The 22,442-nt window shown below is 40.0% G+C and overlaps 1 protein-coding gene across 1 annotated transcript in view; it reads right to left on the bottom strand.

Moving 5' to 3' along the window:
* LOC110530744 (runt-related transcription factor 2) overlaps window positions 1–21,951 on the bottom strand; it is a 96,503-nt gene extending 74,552 nt beyond the window's left edge. The window contains exons 1-2 of the mRNA XM_021613996.2: window positions 21,673–21,951; window positions 1,051–1,207 (exon numbers count right to left, since the gene is read on the bottom strand). Coding sequence (XP_021469671.2) covers window positions 1,051–1,207; window positions 21,673–21,951 — 436 coding nt within the window. The remainder of the gene's footprint in view (window positions 1–1,050; window positions 1,208–21,672) is intronic.
* Between the last annotated feature and the right edge of the window lie 491 nt (window positions 21,952–22,442).

Below are 22,442 nucleotides of genomic sequence, written 5' to 3'. Positions count from 1 at the left end.
TGTCAAGAGGTCAGCAGGAAGTCATCAGTGTGTACACATAACACAAGAACACAATACTTCAATACAAAACATTAAAAACAATCACAACGCTCAATTATATTGTCTTCTATCAAAGTTTTCAACTCAGACAGAGACACCCTCTCCTCAGGTTTGAAAGTCTTTTTTAGTTTGTTCCAAGACCAAGGAGCGTTGTAGGAGAATGATTGTTTCCCCATTTCAGTCCTTGCCCTAGGACCTGTGAATGAGAGCACTGACAGAGTGGAGGCTGTAGGATTGTGATGTTGTTATTGAGTAGGAAAGATACATTATGTACGGAAGAGGTCAAGCACTGCCTTGTACACAAATATGTACCAGTGTGTTCTGGGAGGAAGGAGGGCCACTCCACCATGTTATATAGTTCACAGTGATGGGTGAATGGTCTTGCATCAGTTATGACCCCAAGCTCTATGTGATTCACCAGGTCCAGCACCTTAAGGTTATTATGTCTTCTTCCTGACTTCCTGACTTTATTGTCCCCGTGGGGAAATATTGTTGCAGTGTCATGTACACATTTAAAGTGCCGTTTAAATACAACAACAAAAATTGACAATACATTTTTCATAACAGTGACATACCAATAATAAAAAATAAAAATTATAATAATTAAGAAAAAAACATTACAAAAAACATACTAGCCTACTGGCCTTATGGAGTCGATAGGAACATTAGCCCGAGCTATTTAGGAGGGATATCACACCTGGCACAAATTATTGTCTAGTTTTGTTTTTCCTGCTGAGGGGTGCCCTATACCCAGAGGGGAGCAGAGGCATGGAAATACTAGCAGAGGCATGGAAATACTAGCAGAGGCATGGAATTAATGTCACCATGATCCAACACAGTTTAAAAAAAATGTCACCATGATCCAACACAGATCAGAAATAATGTCACCATGATCCAAATAAAAACCCAATTTCAAATTCAGTTTGAAACGATCTGCATCCTTAGAAGCTCGGGCCGAAATATCATAGATATAGAGACATAGATACTGATCTAGGTAATATAGACACTGACCCCGTCCACTTCGGCCCACGAAGCGCAGGTCGTTGAAGCGAGCCACCTGGTTCTTCAGCACTCCCGATGCGTTCCGCAGCTCCGCCGAGTAGTTCTCATCGTTCCCTGCCATCACCGTGACGACCGTCCCATCAGTCACCTCTCCCAATGCCACAACCTGGGAAGGATGAGGAGGAGGAGGAGGAGGAGGAGGAGGATGAGAGGAAGAATGGTCTGTTAAGAAGAAATTCTTATTTTCAATGATGGCCTAGATGTTCAAAACGTACAAAACAATTTTCAATTCAACCGGTCATTGTTAGTTCTCCTCCGGAGTGCAGCAACATAGGAATGAAAGTAACCAATTCGCGCCCTAACGCACAGGTATTTTCTCGCGACACTCACTCAATTCACTCCCATAGAGCCAAAACTCGCAGGATTTGAACTATTAAACGCTCTACTGAATGAGGGCATCTAGTGGAAGACATAGCTGGTTGATCCATAGCTGGTTGGGAAGGGTGGGGGGCGATCACGTCAAAGTTGCCCCAACTTTCATGATCCCAAAACTAGTTTGGAAGAATGCCTGCCCTGTGAGTTCTGCTATACTTACAGACATAATTCCAACGGTTTTAGAAGCTTTAGAGTGTTTTCTATCCAATAATAATTATTATATGCATATTTTAGCAATTTTGGATAGATTTTTTTTCAGTTTACTATGGGCATGCAATTCCTCCAAAGGGGGCAGTATTCTGCCTAGCCTTGAGAGGCTTTAGAAGGGCTATATAAATACATTTTAATATGTTGTGAAATCTGTTATGAATGTATGGTAACGTTATATGTGTAACCGCCTTAATGTTGCTGGACCCCAGGAAGAGTAGCTGCTGTCTTGACAGGAACTAATGGGGATCCATAATAAACCCCAGGAAGAGTAGCTGCTGCCTTGGCAGGAACTAATGGGGATCCATAATAAACACCAGGAAGAGTAGCTGCTGCCTTGACAGGAACTAATGGGGATCCATAATAAACCCCAGGAAGAGTAGCTGCTGCATTGACAGGAACTAATGGGGATCCATCATAAACCCCAGGAAGAGTAGCTGCTGCCTTGACAGGAACTAATGGGGATCCATAATAAACCCCAGGAAGAGTAGCTGCTGCCTTGACAGGAACTAATGGGGATTCATCATAAACCCGGGAAGAGTAGCTGCTGCCTTGACAGAAACTAATGGGGATCCATAATGAACCCCAGGAAGAGTAGCTGCTGCAGGAACTAATGGGGATCCATAATAAACCACAGGAAGAGTAGCTGCTGAAGGAACTAATGGGGATACATAATAAACCCCAGGAAGAGTAGCTGCTGCCTTGGCAGGAACTAATGGGGATCCATAATAAACCCCAAGAATAGTAGCTGCTGCATTGACAGGAACTAATGAGGATACATAATAAACCCCAGGAAGAGTAGCTGCTGCCTTGGCAGGAACTAATGGGGATCCATAATAAACCCCAGGAAGAGTAGCTGCTGCAGGAACAAATGGGGATCCATAATAAACCCTAGGAAGAGTAGCTGCTGCCTTGGCAGGAACTAATGGGGATCCATAATAAACCCCAGGAAGAGTAGCTGCTGCCTTGGAAGGAGTAATGGGGATCCATAATACACCCAAGGAAGAGTAGCTGCAGCCATGGCAACAGGAACTAATGGGGATCCATAATAAACCCCAGGAAGAATAGCTGCTGCCTTGGCAGGAACTAATGGGGATCCATTTAAACCGCAGGAAGAGTAGCTGCTGCCTTGGCAGGAACTAATGGGGATCCATAATAAACCCCAGGAAGAGTAGCTGCTGCCTTGGCAGGAACTAATGGGTATCCATAATAAACACAAGGAAGAGCAGATGCTGCCTTGGCAGGAACTAATGGGGATCCATAATAAACCCCAGGAAGAGTAGCTGCTGCCTTGGCAGGAACTAATGGGGATTCATAATAAACCCCAGGAAGAGTAGCTGCTGCCTTGGCAGTAACTAATGGGGATCCATAATAAACCCCAGGAAGAGTAGCTGCTGCCTTGGCAACAGGAACTAATGGGGATCCATAATAAACCCCAGGAAGAGTAGCTGCTGCCTTGGCAGGAACTAATGGGGATCCATAATAAACCCCAGGAAGAGTAGCTGCTGCCTTGGCAGGAACTAATGGGGATCCATAATAAACCGCAGGTAAGAGTAGCTGCTGCCTTGGCAGGAACTAATGGGGATCCATAATAAACCCCAGGAAGAGGAGCTGCTGCCTTGGCAACAGGAACTGATGGGGATCCATAATAATCCCCAGGAAGAGTATCTGCTGCAGGAACTAATGGGGATCCATAATAAACCCCAGGAAGAGTAGCTGCTGCCTTGGCAGGAGTAATGGGGATCCATAATAAACCCCAGGAAGAATAGCTGCTGCCTTGGCAGGAACTAATGGGGATCCATTTAAACCGCAGGAAGAGTAGCTGCTGCCTTGGCAGGAACTAATGGTTATCCATAATAAACCCCAGGAAGAGTAGCTGCTGCCTTGGCAGGAACTAATGGGTATCCATAATAAACACAAGGAAGAGCAGATGCTGCCTTGGCAGGAACTAATGGGGATCCATAATAAACCCAAGGAAGAGTAGCTGCTGCCTTGGCAGGAACTAATGGGGATTCATAATAAACCCCAGGAAGAGTAGCTGCTGCCTTGGCAGTAACTAATGGGGATCCATAATAAACCCCAGGAAGAGTAGCTGCTGCCTTGGCAACAGGAACTAATGGAGATCCATAATAAACCCCAGGAAGAGTAGCTGCTGCCTTGGCAGGAACTAATGGGGATCCATAATAAACCCCAGGAAGAGTAGCTGCTGCCTTGGCAGGAACTAATGGGGATCCATAATAAACCGCAGGTAAGAGTAGCTGCTGCCTTGGCAGGAACTCATGGGGATCCATAATAAACCCCAGGAAGAGGAGCTGCTGCCTTGGCAACAGGAACTGATGGGGATCCATAATAATCCCCAGGAAGAGTATCTGCTGCAGGAACTAATGGGGATCCATAATAAACCCCAGGAAGAGTAGCTGCTGCCTTGGCAGGAGTAATGGGGATCCATAATAAACCCCAGGAAGAGTAGCTGCTGCCTTGGCAGGAACTAATGGGGATCCATAATAAACCCCAGGAAGAGTAGCTGCTGCCTTGGCAGTAGTAATGGGGATCCATAATAAACCCCAGGAAGAGTAGCTTCTGCCTAGGCAACAGGAACTAATGGGGATTCATAATAAACCCCAAGAAAAGTAGCTGCTGCCTTGGCAGTAGTAATGGGGATCCATAATAAACCCCAGGAAGAGTAGCTTCTGCCTAGGCAACAGGAACTAATGGGGATCCATAATAAACTCCAGGAAGAGTAGCTGCTGCCTTGGCAGGAACTAATAATAAACCCCAAGAAAAGTAGCTGCTGCCTTGGCAGGAACTAATGGGGATCCATAATAAACCCCAGGAAGAGTAGCTGCTGCCTTGGCAGGAGTAACGGGGATCCATAATAAACCCCAGGAAGAGTAGCTGCTGCCTTGGCAGGAACTAATGAGGATCCATAATAAACCCCAGGAAGAGTAGCTGCTGCCTTGGCAGTAGTAATGGGGATCCATAATAAACCCCAGGAAGAGTAGCTGCTGCTTTGGCAGGAACTAATGGGGATCCATAATAAACCCCAGGAAGAGTAGCTGCTGCCTTGGCAGGAACTAATGGGGATCCATAATACACCCCAGGAAGAGTAGCTGCTGCCTTGGCAGTAGTAATGGGGATCCATAATAAACCCCAGGAAGAGTAGCTGCTGCCTTGGCAGGAACTAATGGGGATCCATAATAAACCCCAGGAAGAATAGCTGCTGCCTTGGCAGGAACAAATGGGGATTCATAATAAGCCCCAGGAAGAGTAGCTGCTGCCTTGGCAGGAACTAATGGGGATCCATAATAAACCCCAGGAAGAATAGCTGCTGCCTTGGCAGGAACAAATGGGGATTCATAATAAGCCCCAGGAAAAGTAGCTGCTGCCTTGGCAGGAACTAATTGGGATCCATAATAAACCCCAGGAAGAGTAGCGGCTGCCTTGGCAGGAACTAATGGGGATCCATAATAAACCCCAGGAAGAGTAGCTGCTTTCTTGGCAGGAACTAATGGGGATCAACAATAAACCCGGGAACAGTAGCTGCTGCCTTGACAGGAAGTAACGGGGATCCATAATAAACCCCAGGAAGAGTAGCTGCTGCCTTGGCAGGAACTAATGGGGATCCATAATAAACCCCAGGAAGAGTAGCTGCTGCCTTGGCAGGAACTAATGGGGATACATAATAAACCCCAGGAAGAGTAGCTGTTGCCTTGGCAGGAACTAATGGGGATCCATAATAAACCCCAGGAAGAGTAGCTGCCGCCTTGACAGGAACTAATGGGGATCCACAATAAACCCGGGAACAGTAGCTGCTGCCTTGACAGGAACTAACGGGGATCCATAATAAACCCCAGGAAGATTAGCTGCTGCCTTGGCAGGAACTAATGGGGATCCATAATAAACCCCAGGAAGAGTAGTTGCTGCCTTGGCAGGAACTAATGGGGATCCATAATAAACCCCAGGAAGAGTAGCTGTTGCCTTGGCAGGAACTAATGGGGATCCATAATAAACCCCAGGAAGAGTAGCTGCTGCCTTGGCAGAAACTAATGGGGATACATTATAAACCCCAGGAAGAGTAGCTGTTGCCTTGGTAGGAACTAATGGGGATCCACAATGAACCCAAGGAAGAGTAGCTGCTGCAGGAACTAATGGGGATCCATAGTAAACCCCGGGAAGAGTAGCTGCTTCCTTGGCAGGAACTAATGGGGATCCATAATAAACCCCAGGAAGAGTAGCTGCTGCCTTGGCAGGAACTAATGGGGATCCATCATAAACCCGGGAAGAGTAGCTGCTGCCTTGACAGAAACTAATGGGGATCCATAATGAACCCCAGGAAGAGTAGCTGCTGCAGGAACTAATGGGGATCCATAATAAACCACAGGAAGAGTAGCTGCTGAAGGAACTAATGGGGATACATAATAAACCCCAGGAAGAGTAGCTGCTGCCTTGGCAGGAACTAATGGGGATCCATAATAAACCCCAGGAAGAGTAGCTGCTGCTTTGGCAGGAACTAATGAGGATCCATAATAAACCCCAGGAAGAGTAGCTGCTGCAGGAACAAATGGGGATCCATAATAAACCCCAGGAAGAGTAGCTGATGCATTGACAGGAACTAATGGGGATCCATAATAAACCCCAGGAAGAGTAGCTGCTGCCTTGGAAGGAGTAATGGGGATCTATAATACACCCCAGGAAGAGTAGCTGCTGCCATGGCAACAGGAACTAATGGGGATCCATAATAAACCCCAGGAAGAGTAGCTGCTGCAGGAACTAATGGGGATACATAATAAACCCCAGGAAGAGTAGCTGCTGCCTTGGCAGGAACTAATGGGGATCCATAATGAACCCCAGGAAGAGTAGCTGCTGCAGGAACTAATGGGGATACATAATAAACCCCAGGAAGAGTAGCTGCTGCCTTGGCAGGAACTAATGGGGATCCATAATAAACCCCAAGAATAGTAGCTGCTGCATTGACAGAAACTAATGGGGATCCATAATGAACCCCAGGAAGAGTAGCTGCTGCAGGAACTAATGGGGATCCATAATAAACCACAGGAAGAGTAGCTGCTGAAGGAACTAATGGGGATACATAATAAACCCCAGGAAGAGTAGCTGCTGCCTTGGCAGGAACTAATGGGGATCCATAATAAACCCCAAGAATAGTAGCTGCTGCATTGACAGGAACTAATGAAGATACATAATAAACCCCAGGAAGAGTAGCTGCTGCCTTGGCAGGAACTAATGGGGATCCATAATAAACCCCAGGAAGAGTAGCTGCTGCAGGAACAAATGGGGATCCATAATAAACCCTAGGAAGAGTAGCTGCTGCCTTGGCAGGAACTAATGGGGATCCATAATAAACCCCAGGAAGAGTAGCTGCTGCCTTGGAAGGAGTAATGGGGATCCATAATACACCCAAGGAAGAGTAGCTGCAGCCATGGCAACAGGAACTAATGGGGATCCATAATAAACCCCAGGAAGAATAGCTGCTGCCTTGGCAGGAACTAATGGGGATCCATTTAAACCGCAGGAAGAGTAGCTGCTGCCTTGGCAGGAACTAATGGGGATCCATAATAAACCCCAGGAAGAGTAGCTGCTGCCTTGGCAGGAACTAATGGGTATCCATAATAAACACAAGGAAGAGCAGATGCTGCCTTGGCAGGAACTAATGGGGATCCATAATAAACCCAAGGAAGAGTAGCTGCTGCCTTGGCAGGAACTAATGGGGATTCATAATAAACCCCAGGAAGAGTAGCTGCTGCCTTGGCAGTAACTAATGGGGATCCATAATAAACCCCAGGAAGAGTAGCTGCTGCCTTGGCAACAGGAACTAATGGGGATCCATAATAAACCCCAGGAAGAGTAGCTGCTGCCTTGGCAGGAACTAATGGGGATCCATAATAAACCCCAGGAAGAGTAGCTGCTGCCTTGGCAGGAACTAATGGGGATCCATAATAAACCGCAGGTAAGAGTAGCTGCTGCCTTGGCAGGAACTAATGGGGATCCATAATAAACCCCAGGAAGAGGAGCTGCTGCCTTGGCAACAGGAACTGATGGGGATCCATAATAATCCCCAGGAAGAGTATCTGCTGCAGGAACTAATGGGGATCCATAATAAACCCCAGGAAGAGTAGCTGCTGCCTTGGCAGGAGTAATGGGGATCCATAATAAACCCCAGGAAGAATAGCTGCTGCCTTGGCAGGAACTAATGGGGATCCATTTAAACCGCAGGAAGAGTAGCTGCTGCCTTGGCAGGAACTAATGGTTATCCATAATAAACCCCAGGAAGAGTAGCTGCTGCCTTGGCAGGAACTAATGGGTATCCATAATAAAAACAAGGAAGAGCAGATGCTGCCTTGGCAGGAACTAATGGGGATCCATAATAAACCCAAGGAAGAGTAGCTGCTGCCTTGGCAGGAACTAATGGGGATTCATAATAAACCCCAGGAAGAGTAGCTGCTGCCTTGGCAGTAACTAATGGGGATCCATAATAAACCCCAGGAAGAGTAGCTGCTGCCTTGGCAACAGGAACTAATGGGGATCCATAATAAACCCCAGGAAGAGTAGCTGCTGCCTTGGCAGGAACTAATGGGGATCCATAATAAACCCCAGGAAGAGTAGCTGCTGCCTTGGCAGGAACTAATGGGGATCCATAATAAACCGCAGGTAAGAGTAGCTGCTGCCTTGGCAGGAACTAATGGGGATCCATAATAAACCCCAGGAAGAGGAGCTGCTGCCTTGGCAACAGGAACTGATGGGGATCCATAATAATCCCCAGGAAGAGTATCTGCTGCAGGAACTAATGGGGATCCATAATAAACCCCAGGAAGAGTAGCTGCTGCCTTGGCAGGAGTAATGGGGATCCATAATAAACCCCAGGAAGAGTAGCTGCTGCCTTGGCAGGAACTAATGGGGATCCATAATAAACCCCAGGAAGAGTAGCTGCTGCCTTGGCAGTAGTAATGGGGATCCATAATAAACCCCAGGAAGAGTAGCTTCTGCCTAGGCAACAGGAACTAATGGGGATTCATAATAAACCCCAAGAAAAGTAGCTGCTGCCTTGGCAGTAGTAATGGGGATCCATAATAAACCCCAGGAAGAGTAGCTTCTGCCTAGGCAACAGGAACTAATGGGGATCCATAATAAACTCCAGGAAGAGTAGCTGCTGCCTTGGCAGGAACTAATAATAAACCCCAAGAAAAGTAGCTGCTGCCTTGGCAGGAACTAATGGGGATCCATAATAAACCCCAGGAAGAGTAGCTGCTGCCTTGGCAGGAGTAACGGGGATCCATAATAAACCCCAGGAAGAGTAGCTGCTGCCTTGGCAGGAACTAATGAGGATCCATAATAAACCCCAGGAAGAGTAGCTGCTGCCTTGGCAGTAGTAATGGGGATCCATAATAAACCCCAGGAAGAGTAGCTGCTGCTTTGGCAGGAACTAATGGGGATCCATAATAAACCCCAGGAAGAGTAGCTGCTGCCTTGGCAGGAACTAATGGGGATCCATAATACACCCCAGGAAGAGTAGCTGCTGCCTTGGCAGTAGTAATGGGGATCCATAATAAACCCCAGGAAGAGTAGCTGCTGCCTTGGCAGGAACTAATGGGGATCCATAATAAACCCCAGGAAGAATAGCTGCTGCCTTGGCAGGAACAAATGGGGATTCATAATAAGCCCCAGGAAGAGTAGCTGCTGCCTTGGCAGGAACTAATGGGGATCCATAATAAACCCCAGGAAGAATAGCTGCTGCCTTGGCAGGAACAAATGGGGATTCATAATAAGCCCCAGGAAAAGTAGCTGCTGCCTTGGCAGGAACTAATTGGGATCCATAATAAACCCCAGGAAGAGTAGCGGCTGCCTTGGCAGGAACTAATGGGGATCCATAATAAACCCCAGGAAGAGTAGCTGCTTTCTTGGCAGGAACTAATGGGGATCAACAATAAACCCGGGAACAGTAGCTGCTGCCTTGACAGGAAGTAACGGGGATCCATAATAAACCCCAGGAAGAGTAGCTGCTGCCTTGGCAGGAACTAATGGGGATCCATAATAAACCCCAGGAAGAGTAGCTGCTGCCTTGGCAGGAACTAATGGGGATACATAATAAACCCCAGGAAGAGTAGCTGTTGCCTTGGCAGGAACTAATGGGGATCCATAATAAACCCCAGGAAGAGTAGCTGCCGCCTTGACAGGAACTAATGGGGATCCACAATAAACCCGGGAACAGTAGCTGCTGCCTTGACAGGAACTAACGGGGATCCATAATAAACCCCAGGAAGATTAGCTGCTGCCTTGGCAGGAACTAATGGGGATCCATAATAAACCCCAGGAAGAGTAGTTGCTGCCTTGGCAGGAACTAATGGGGATCCATAATAAACCCCAGGAAGAGTAGCTGTTGCCTTGGCAGGAACTAATGGGGATCCATAATAAACCCCAGGAAGAGTAGCTGCTGCCTTGGCAGAAACTAATGGGGATACATTATAAACCCCAGGAAGAGTAGCTGTTGCCTTGGTAGGAACTATTGGGGATCCACAATGAACCCAAGGAAGAGTAGCTGCTGCAGGAACTAATGGGGATCCATAGTAAACCCCGGGAAGAGTAGCTGCTTCCTTGGCAGGAACTAATGGGGATCCATAATAAACCCCAGGAAGAGTAGCTGCTGCCTTGGCAGGAACTAATGGGGATCGATAATAAACCCCATGAAGAGTAGCTGATGCCTTGGCAGGGAACTAATGGGCTCCACAATAAATCCCAGGAAGAGTAGCTGCTGCCTTGGCAGGAACTAATGGGGATCCATAATAAACCCCAGGAAGAGTAGCTGCCGCCTTGACAGGATCTAATGGGGATCCATAATAAATACCAGGTAGATTAGCTGCTGCCTTGGCAGGAACTAATGGGGATCCATAATAAACCCCAGGAGGAGTAGCTGCTGCCTTTGCAACAGGAACTAATGGGGATCCAGAATTAACCCTAGGAAGAGTAGCTGCTGCCTTTGCAGGAACTAATTGGGATCCATAATAAACCCCAGGAAGAGTAGCGGCTGCCTTGGCAGGAACTAATGGTGATCCATAATAAACCCCAGGAAGAGTAGTTGCTGCCTTGGCAGGAACTAATGGGGATCAACAATAAACCCGGGAACAGTAGCTGCTGCCTTGACAGTAAGTAACGGGGATCCATAATAAACCCCAGGAAGAGTAGCTGCTGCCTTGGCAGGAACTAATGGGGATCCATAATAAACCCCAGGAAGAGTAGCTGTTGCCTTGGCAGGAACTAATGGGGATCCATAATAAACCCCAGGAAGAGTAGCTGCCGCCTTGACAGGAACTAATGGGGATCCACAATAAACCCGGGAACAGTAGCTGCTGCCTTGACAGGAACTAACGGGGATCCATAATAAACCCCAGGAAGATTAGCTGCTGCCTTGGCAGGAACTAATGGGGATCCATAATAAACCCCAGAAAGAGTAGTTGCTGCCTTGGCAGGAACTAATGGGAATCCATAATAAACCCCAGGAAGAGTAGCTGCTGCCTTGGCAGGAACTAATGGGGATCCATAATAAACCCCAGGTAGAGTAGCTGCTGCCTTGGCAGGAACTAATGGGGATCCATAATAAACCCCAGGAAGAGTAGCTGCTGCCTCGGCAGGAACTAATGGGGATCCATAATAAACCCCAGGAAGAGTAGCTGCTGCCTTGGCAGGAACTAATGGGGATACATAATAAACCCCAGGAAGAGTAGCTGCTGCCTCGGCAGGAACTAATGGGGATCCATAATAAACCCCAGGAAGAGTAGCTGCTGCCTTGGCAGGAACTAATGGGGATACATAATAAACCCCAGGAAGAGTAGCTGTTGCCTTGGCAGGAACTAATGGGGATCCATAATAAACCCCAGGAAGAGTAGCTGCCGCCTTGACAGGAACTAATGGGGATCCACAATAAACCCGGGAACAGTAGCTGCTGCCTTGACAGGAACTAACGGGGATCCATAATAAACCCCAGGAAGATTAGCTGCTGCCTTGGCAGGAACTAATGGGGATCCATAATAAACCCCAGGAAGAGTAGCTGCTGCCTTGGCAGGAACTAATGGGGATCCATAATAAACCCCAGGAAGAGTAGCTGCTGCCTTGGCAGGAACTAATGGGGATCCATAATAAACCCCAGGTAGAGTAGCTGCTGCCTTGGCAGGAACTAATGGGGATCCATAATAAACCCCAGGAAGAGTAGCTGCTGCCTTGGCAGGAACTAATGGGGATCCATAATAAACCCCAGGTAGAGTAGCTGCTGCCTTGGCAGGAACTAATGGGGATCCATAATAAACCCCAGGAAGAGTAGCTGCTGCCTTGTCAGGAAATAATGGGCATATGTGTTACATATTTCCATTAGACCATGTGTTATATATTTCCATGTGTTATATATTTCCATAAGACCATGTGTTATATGTTTCCATAAGACCATGTGTTATATATTTCCATAAGACCATGTGTTATATATTTCCATGTGTTATATATTTCCATAAGACCATGTGTTATATATTTCCATAAAACCATGTGTTATATATTTCCATGTGTTATATATTTCCATAAGACCATGTGTTATATATTTCCATAAGACCATGTGTTATATATTTCCATAAGACCATGTGTTATATATTTCCATGTGTTATATATTTCCATAAGAACATGTGTTATATATTCCCATAAGACCATGTGTTATATATTTCCATGTGTTATATATTTCCATAAGAACATGTGTTATATATTTCCATAAGACCATGTGTTATATATTTCCATGTGTAACGCTCGTCGTGGGTAGAAGAAGAGGAGGACCAATGTGCAGCGTGGTAAGTGTCCATATTGTTTATAATAACAATACTGAACACTGAACAAAAACAATAAAAGGACAAAACTAACAGTCCTGAACGGTGAAGCAAAACACAGAACAGAAAATAATCACCCACACAGGTGGGATAAGGCTACCTAAGTATGATTATCAATCAGAGACAACGAACGACACCTGCCTCTGATTGAGAACCATACCAGGCCAAACACCAAACCACAACATAGAAAAAAGACTATCCACCCAAAATAGACTATCCACCCAACTCACGCCCTGACCATACTAAAACAACGACATAACAAAAGAACTAAGGTCAGAACGTGACACCATATGTCACACCCTGGTCAAAGTATTTTGTGTTTATCTTTATTTATTTGGTCAGGCCAGGGTGTGGCATGGGGTTTTTGTATGTGGTGTGTATGGGGATTGTAGCTAGTGGGGTGTTCTAGCTAAGTCTATGGCTGTCTGAAGTGGTTCTCAATCAGAGGCAGGTGTTTATCGTTGTCTCTGATTGGGAACCATATTTAGGCAGCCATATTCTTTGAGTTTGTCGTGGGTGATTGTCCTTAGTGTCCTGATGTCATTGTTCTGTGTTAGGTTACACAAGTATAGGCTGTTTCGGTTTTCGTTAAGTTTATTGTTTTGATAGTGTTTGTGTTTAGTGTGTTACTTCATTAAACATGGATTGCAATAGACACGCCGCATTTTGGTCCGACTCTCCTTCTCATCAAGAAAACCGTTACACCATAAGACCATGTGTTATATATTTCCATAAGACCATATGTTATATATTTCCATAAGACCATGTGTTATATATTTCCATGTGTTATATATTTCCATAAGACCATGTGTTATATATTTCCATGTGTTATATATTTCCATAAGACCATGTGTTATATATTTCCATAAGACCGTGTGTTATATATTCCCATAAGACCATGTGTTATATATTTCCATAAGACCGTGTGTTATATATTTCCATAAGACCGTGTGTTATATATTTCCATAAGACCATGTGTTATATATTTCCATAAGACCATGTGTTATATATTTCCATAAGACCATGTGTTATATATTTCCATGTGTTATATATTTCCATAAGACCATGTGTTATATATTTCCATAAGACCATGTGTTATATATTTCCATAAGACCGTGTGTTATATATTTCCATGTGTAATTTAATTCCATAAGACCGTGTGTTATATATTTCCATGTGTTATATAATTCCATTAGACCATGTGTTATATATTTCCATAAGACCGTGTGTTATATATTTCCATGTGTAATTGAATTCCATAAGACCGTGTGTTATATATTTCCATGTGTTATATAATTCCATTAGACCGTGTGTTATATATTTCCATGTGTTGTATATTTCCATAAGACCATTTGTTATATATTTCCATAAGACCATGTGTTATATATTTCCATAAGACCATGTGTTATATATTTCCATAAGACCCTGTGTTATATATTTCCATAAGACCATTTGTTATATATTTCCATAAGACCATGTGTTATATATTTCCATAAGACCGTGTGTTATATATTTCCATAAGACCATGTGTTATATATTTCCATAAGACCATATGTTATATATTTCCATTAGACCATGTGTTATATATTTCCATAAGACCCTGTGTTATATAATTCCATAAGACCATGTGTTATATATTTCCATGTGTTATATATTTCCATAAGACCATGTGTTATATATTTCCATAAGACCATGTGTTATATATTTCCATAAGACCCTGTGTTATATAATTCCATAAGACCATGTGTTATATATTTCCATAAGACCATGTGTTATATATTTCCATAAGACCATGTGTTATATATTTCCATGTGTAATTTAATTCCATAAGACCATGTGTTATATGTTTCCATGTGTAATTTAATTCCATAAGACCATGTGTTATATATTTCCATGTGTAATTTAATTCCATAAGACCATGTGTTATATATTTCCATGTGTAATTTAATTCCATAAGACCATGTGTTATATATTTCCATGTGTAATTTAATTCCATAAGACCATGTCTTATATATTTCCATAAAACCATGTGTTATATATTTCCATGTGTTATATATTTCCATAAGACCATGTGTTATATGTTTCCATAAGACCATGTGTTATATATTTCCATGTGTAATTTAATTCCATAAGACCATGTGTTATATATTTCCATGTGTAATTTAATTCCATAAGACCATGTGTTATATATTTCCATGTGTAATTTAATTCCATAAGACCATGTGTTATATATTTCCATAAAACCGTGTGTTATATATTTCCATGTGTTATATATTTCCATAAGACCATGTGTTATATATTTCCATAAGACCATGTGTTATATATTTCCATAAGACCATGTGTTATATATTTCCATGTGTAATTTAATTCCATAAGACCATGTGTTATATATTTCCATGTGTAATTTAATTCCATAAGACCATGTGTTATATGTTTCCATAAGACCGTGTGTTATATATTTCCATAAAACCATGTGTTATATATTTCCATGTGTAATTTAATTCCATAAGACCATGTGTTATATATTTCCATGTGTAATTTAATTCCATAAGACCATGTGTTATATATTTCCATGTGTAATTTAATTCCATAAGACCGTGTGTTATATATTTCCATGTGTAATTTAATTCCATAAGACCATGTGTTATATATTTCCATGTGTAATTTAATTCCATAAGACCGTGTGTTATATATTTCCATGTGTTATATAATTCCATTAGACCATGTGTTATATATTTCCATCAGACCGTGTGTTATATATTTCCATGTGTAATTGAATTCCATAAGACCGTGTGTTATATATTTCCATGTGTTATATAATTCCATTAGACCGTGTGTTATATATTTCCATGTGTTATATATTTCCATAAGACCATGTGTTATATATTTCCATAAGACCATGTGTTATATGTTTCCATGTGTAATATAATTCCATAAGACCGTGTGTTATATATTTCCATAAAACCATGTGTTATATATTTCCATGTGTAATTTAATTCCATAAGACCATGTGTTATATATTTCCATGAGACCATGTGTTATATATTTCCATAAGACCATGTGTTATATGTTTCCATGTGTTATATGTTTCCATAAGACCATGTGTTATATATTTCCATAAGACCATGTGTTATATATTTCCATAAGACCATGTGTTATATATTTCCATGTGTAATTTAATTCCATAAGACCATGTGTTATATATTTCCATGTGTAATTTAATTCCATAAGACCATGTGTTATATATTTCCATGTGTAATTTAATTCCATAAGACCATGTGTTATATATTTCCATGTGTAATTTAATTCCATAAGACCATGTCTTATATATTTCCATGTGTAATTTAATTCCATAAGACCATGTGTTATATATTTCCATGTGTAATTTAATTCCATAAGACCATGTGTTATATATTTCCATGTGTTATATAATTCCATAAGACCGTGTGTTATATATTCCCATAAGACCATGTGTTATATATTTCCATAAGACCGTGTGTTATATATTTCCATAAGACCGTGTGTTATATATTTCCATAAGACCATGTGTTATATATTTCCATAAGACCATGTGTTATATATTTCCATAAGACCATGTGTTATATATTTCCATGTGTTATATATTTCCATAAGACCATGTGTTATATATTTCCATAAGACCATGTGTTATATATTTCCATAAGACCGTGTGTTATATATTTCCATGTGTAATTTAATTCCATAAGACCGTGTGTTATATATTTCCATGTGTTATATAATTCCATTAGACCATGTGTTATATATTTCCATAAGACCGTGTGTTATATATTTCCATGTGTAATTGAATTCCATAAGACCGTGTGTTATATATTTCCATGTGTTATATAATTCCATTAGACCGTGTGTTATATATTTCCATGTGTTGTATATTTCCATAAGACCATTTGTTATATATTTCCATAAGACCATGTGTTATATATTTCCATAAGACCATGTGTTATATATTTCCATAAGACCCTGTGTTATATATTTCCATAAGACCATTTGTTATATATTTCCATAAGACCATGTGTTATATATTTCCATAAGACCGTGTGTTATATATTTCCATAAGACCATGTGTTATATATTTCCATAAGACCATATGTTATATATTTCCATTAGACCATGTGTTATATATTTCCATGTGTTATATATTTCCATAAGACCATGTGTTATATATTTCCATAAGACCATGTGTTATATATTTCCATAAGACCCTGTGTTATATAATTCCATAAGACCATGTGTTATATATTTCCATGTGTTATATATTTCCATAAGACCATGTGTTATATATTTCCATAAGACCATGTGTTATATATTTCCATGTGTAATTTAATTCCATAAGACCATGTGTTATATATTTCCATGTGTAATTTAATTCCATAAGACCATGTGTTATATATTTCCATGTGTAATTTAATTCCATAAGACCATGTGTTATATATTTCCATGTGTAATTTAATTCCATAAGACCATGTCTTATATATTTCCATAAAACCATGTGTTATATATTTCCATGTGTTATATATTTCCATAAGACCATGTGTTATATGTTTCCATAAGACCATGTGTTATATATTTCCATGTGTAATTTAATTCCATAAGACCATGTGTTATATATTTCCATGTGTAATTTAATTCCATAAGACCATATGTTATATATTTCCATGTGTAATTTAATTCCATAAGACCATGTGTTATATATTTCCATAAAAACATGTGTTATATATTTCCATGTGTTATATATTTCCATAAGACCATGTGTTATATATTTCCATAAGACCATGTGTTATATATTTCCATAAGACCATGTGTTATATATTTCCATGTGTAATTTAATTCCATAAGACCATGTGTTATATATTTCCATGTGTAATTTAATTCCATAAGACCATGTGTTATATGTTTCCATAAGACCGTGTGTTATATATTTCCATAAAACCATGTGTTATATATTTCCATGTGTAATTTAATTCCATAAGACCATGTGTTATATATTTCCATGTGTAATTTAATTCCATAAGACCATGTGTTATATATTTCCATGTGTAATTTAATTCCATAAGACCGTGTGTTATATATTTCCATGTGTAATTTAATTCCATAAGACCATGTGTTATATATTTCCATGTGTAATTTAATTCCATAAGACCGTGTGTTATATATTTCCATGTGTTATATAATTCCATTAGACCATGTGTTATATATTTCCATCAGACCGTGTGTTATATATTTCCATGTGTAATTGAATTCCATAAGACCGTGTGTTATATATTTCCATGTGTTATATAATTCCATTAGACCGTGTGTTATATATTTCCATGTGTTATATATTTCCATAAGACCATGTGTTATATATTTCCATAAGACCATGTGTTATATATTTCCATAAGACCATGTGTTATATATTTCCATAAGACCGTGTGTTATATATTTCCATGTGTAATTGAATTCCATAAGACCATGTGTTATATGTTTCCATGTGTAATATAATTCCATAAGACCGTGTGTTATATATTTCCATAAAACCATGTGTTATATATTTCCATGTGTAATTTAATTCCATAAGACCATGTGTTATATATTTCCATAAGACCATGTGTTATATATTTCCATAAGACCATGTGTTATATGTTTCCATGTGTTATATGTTTCCATAAGACCATGTGTTATATATTTCCATAAGACCATGTGTTATATATTTCCATAAGACCATGTGTTATATATTTCCATGTGTAATTTAATTCCATAAGACCATGTGTTATATATTTCCATGTGTAATTTAATTCCATAAGACCATGTGTTATATATTTCCATGTGTAATTTAATTCCATAAGACCATGTGTTATATATTTCCATGTGTAATTTAATTCCATAAGACCATGTGTTATATATTTCCATAAGACCATGTGTTATATATTTCCATGTGTAATTTAATTCCATAAAACCATGTGTTATATATTTCCATGTGTAATTTAATTCCATAAGACCATGTCTTATATATTTCCATGTGTAATTTAATTCCATAAGACCATGTGTTATATATTTCCATGTGTAATTTAATTCCATAAGACCATGTGTTATATATTTCCATGTGTTATATAATTCCATAAGACCGTGTGTTATATATTTCCATAAGACCATGTGTTATATATTTCCATGTGTAATTTAATTCCATAAGACCATGTGTTATATATTTCCATGTGTAATTTAATTCCATAAAACCATGTGTTATATATTTCCATGTGTAATTTAATTCCATAAGACCATGTCTTATATGTTTCCATGTGTAATTTAATTCCATAAGACCATGTGTTATATATTTCCATGTGTAATTTAATTCCATAAGACCGTGTGTTATATATTTCCATGTGTTATATATTTCCATAAGACCATGTGTTATATATTTCCATAAGACCATGTGTTATATATTTCCATGTGTAATTTAATTCCATAAGACCATGTGTTATATATTTCCATGTGTAATTTAATTCCATAAGACCATGTGTTATATATTTCCATAAGACCATGTGTTATATATTTCCATGTGTAATTTAATTCCATAAGACCATGTGTTATATATTTCCATGTGTAATTTAATTCCATAAGACCATGTGTTATATATTTCCATGTGTAATTTAATTCCATAAGACCATGTGTTATATATTTCCATGTGTAATTTAATTCCATAAGACCATGTGTTATATATTTCCATGTGTAATTTAATTCCATAAGACCATGTGTTATATATTTCCATAAGACCATGTGTTATATATTTCCATGTGTAATTTAATTCCATAAGACCATGTGTTATATATTTCCATGTGTAATTTAATTCCATAAGACCATGTGTTATATATTTCCATGTGTAATTTAATTCCATAAGACCATGTGTTATATATTTCCATGTGTAATTTAATTCCATAAAACCATGTGTTATATATTTCCATGTGTAATTTAATTCCATAAAACCATGTGTTATATATTTCCATGTGTAATTTAATTCCATAAGACCATGTGTTATATATTTCCATGTGTAATTTAATTCCATAAGACCATGTGTTATATATTTCCATGTGTAATTTAATTCCATAAAACCATGTGTTATATATTTCCATGTGTTATATATTTCCATAAAACCATGTGTTATATATTTCCATGTGTAATTTAATTCCATAAGTCCATGTGTTATATATTTCCATAAAACCATGTGTTATATATTTCCATGTGTAATTTAATTCCATAAGACCATGTGTTATATATTTCCATAAAACCATGTGTTATATATTTCCATGTGTAATTTAATTCCATAAGACCATGTGTTATATATTTCCATAAGACCATGTGTTATATATTTCCATGTGTTATATATTTCCATAAGACCATGTGTTATATATTTCCATGTGTTATATATTTCCATAAGACCATATGTTATATATTTCCATAAAACCATGTGTTATATATTTCCATGTGTAATTTAATTCCATAAGACCATGTGTTATATATTTCCATGTGTAATTTAATTCCATAAGACCATGTGTTATATATTTCCATGTGTAATTTAATTCCATAAGACCATGTGTTATATATTTCCATGTGTAATTTAATTCCATAAGACCGTGTGTTATATATTTCCACGAGGACCTGTACTTTGTAAAAAAAAAAAGTTGCTGCGGCTGAGACCTTCTCACTAACAAAATATTCCTGAGGTTCAGTTCTAGAAATATGAATCCCAAAAAAATATCTTAATTTACTGTGAGAAAATTCAGAATCTCTTAAAAACACAAGACATGTCAGTGAATCCATTCTGTAAAGGGAGAGTCATTCCTTTATCGTGTTGAGTCCCCAGATAGCTGGAGGACACATCCTTTATCTGATACCATGACTACAGGTTAACACGTTGCATAACAACGGTGGAACTACAACTAACAACTCCTTGTAATAACACGAGAAGTGGTCCAATTAGAACGTAGAGTACCAACACTACAAAGGTTTATTATAAACACCTAATGATTGGGTAGTATGACAGGGCCGTAGATCTCTGTAATAACACTTAATATACATATTTAATATACAGATTAGATTCATCTTCTGTCAGTTTTAATTATCGGCCTTTGATGGCCGATATCAATATGTCAAAAGGAAAAATATAAACATATAGGCACAATAAAATAAATAAATGTACACATCAAAAATCAACTATGAATTGTTTTAATGGAAGGTAATAGTGGTAACTGTTAATAACTGGTGCTCCCTGTCATGTCTGTGATGCATTAGGCCTACAAATCAACATCCGTTATTCATTTATATAACTTTCCAACCAATAGATGACGTTTTAGAATTGCGAGGGAAAATATATATTCTATCAAACTTATTTTATGGTTTATTTAGTGTAGGCCACTGGTAATATTATGGAAGCTGCATGCATTTTACTTAATTATGTTGTCGAATTAAATTACAATTAAGAGTAAAACATTTAATAGAACAATGGTAAAATGTCCCCCATTTTCTAAGTTAATTTGAATAGAGAGCAATATAATTATTTCAATAAGTACAATTAGGAAATAATATCTAATGGCGGTGAGAGACACAACAGCATGATTCTAATGTCCCCTCCGCCAGCCTGTCTGTTAGTCTGTCTCCCATACAGAGACAATAACAGAGATGTGTCATATGAACTAAGGTTTCCAACATGTCAATGAAACATATCCAACATGGTTCCGTTCTGCGCCTCTCTGCTCCCAATTGTAAACTTTAAACAATCATGCTTTGTTAATTATATCCTGAAAGACGCACGGTACGTATTTATGTCTGTAACTCTAATTTGCTGAAATACTACAACGGTAAATTGTGCAGACCTGCTATAGACAAAAATTCTTGCAGAAACGGAAATTCAAGCTCATAATTTGTAATGCGCATTTAAGGGCAGTGCAATAATATTTTATGCAAATATAAACACATGTGTTTGACCCAAACGCCAAGAGGAATTCAGTCAGACCTTTTCTCTCAATATTCAATAGAACGAATACAGCTGCCTAAAGAAAGTGTTCTGTTCATTACAAAGTATACAGTACTAGAAGAGAGTGGTATTTACTTTGAAGGCGACGGGCAGCGTCTTGTTGCAGCGCCAGTGAGAGGGCAGGACGGAGCAGAGGAAGTTGGGGCTGTCAGTCCGGACCAGCTCGGCCGGGTGGTCCGCTATGATCTCTGCCATGCTGCGGTTCTCCTGCAGGCGCAGCCTTGGCACCGTGCTGTCCTGCTGACCGGTCCCGGACGGCGTGTTGAGCTCGTTCATCTTGGCCGGGAGCGGCTGGAGGCTACTGGACGGCGGGCTAAACCTCCGCGTGGCACTGGGATCTACGGGAATGCGCATCACAACAGACTATGGGTTAGCAGACAGCCAGCGAGCACGGGAAAGAGTCTAGACCACCAAGCCAGTTCTCCTCTGCTCTCCTGTCCCCTCCACCGGAGTGACTCTGTCTGTTTGCTCGGCTCTGTTCGGCACGGCTAGTGAGCTTCAGCTCTCCTGCCAACGGAAAATGGGACTCGCTTCTCTCAGCGCGCTGAGTTGCTAAACTTCTCTCCACTACAGACTTCGGTTGGATAGGAGGGCGCCTCCGAACCTCAAAATAAAACCGTCTGCAGCTGGAAAACCACGTCTGACTGAACGCGCAAGGGGGATTTTTGATGACAAGGTCTTAGGAAATGTTCTTGTCAGTGTCCGTGTCAAAACCCCAGACCGAATTCTTCGTGTGAAATTATATAAGCCTGATTAAAATTCAAGCAATCTATCATTACAAAAATAAACAAAACTGCGACAATAATCTGCCCAGATGTTTTCTACATTAAAAGTATTTCATTTCT

Source organism: Oncorhynchus mykiss, chromosome 8 (assembly GCF_013265735.2).
Source record: "Oncorhynchus mykiss isolate Arlee chromosome 8, USDA_OmykA_1.1, whole genome shotgun sequence".
Classification (NCBI taxonomy): domain Eukaryota; kingdom Metazoa; phylum Chordata; class Actinopteri; order Salmoniformes; family Salmonidae; genus Oncorhynchus; species Oncorhynchus mykiss.
This window is presented reverse-complemented; position numbering and strand designations above follow the sequence as displayed.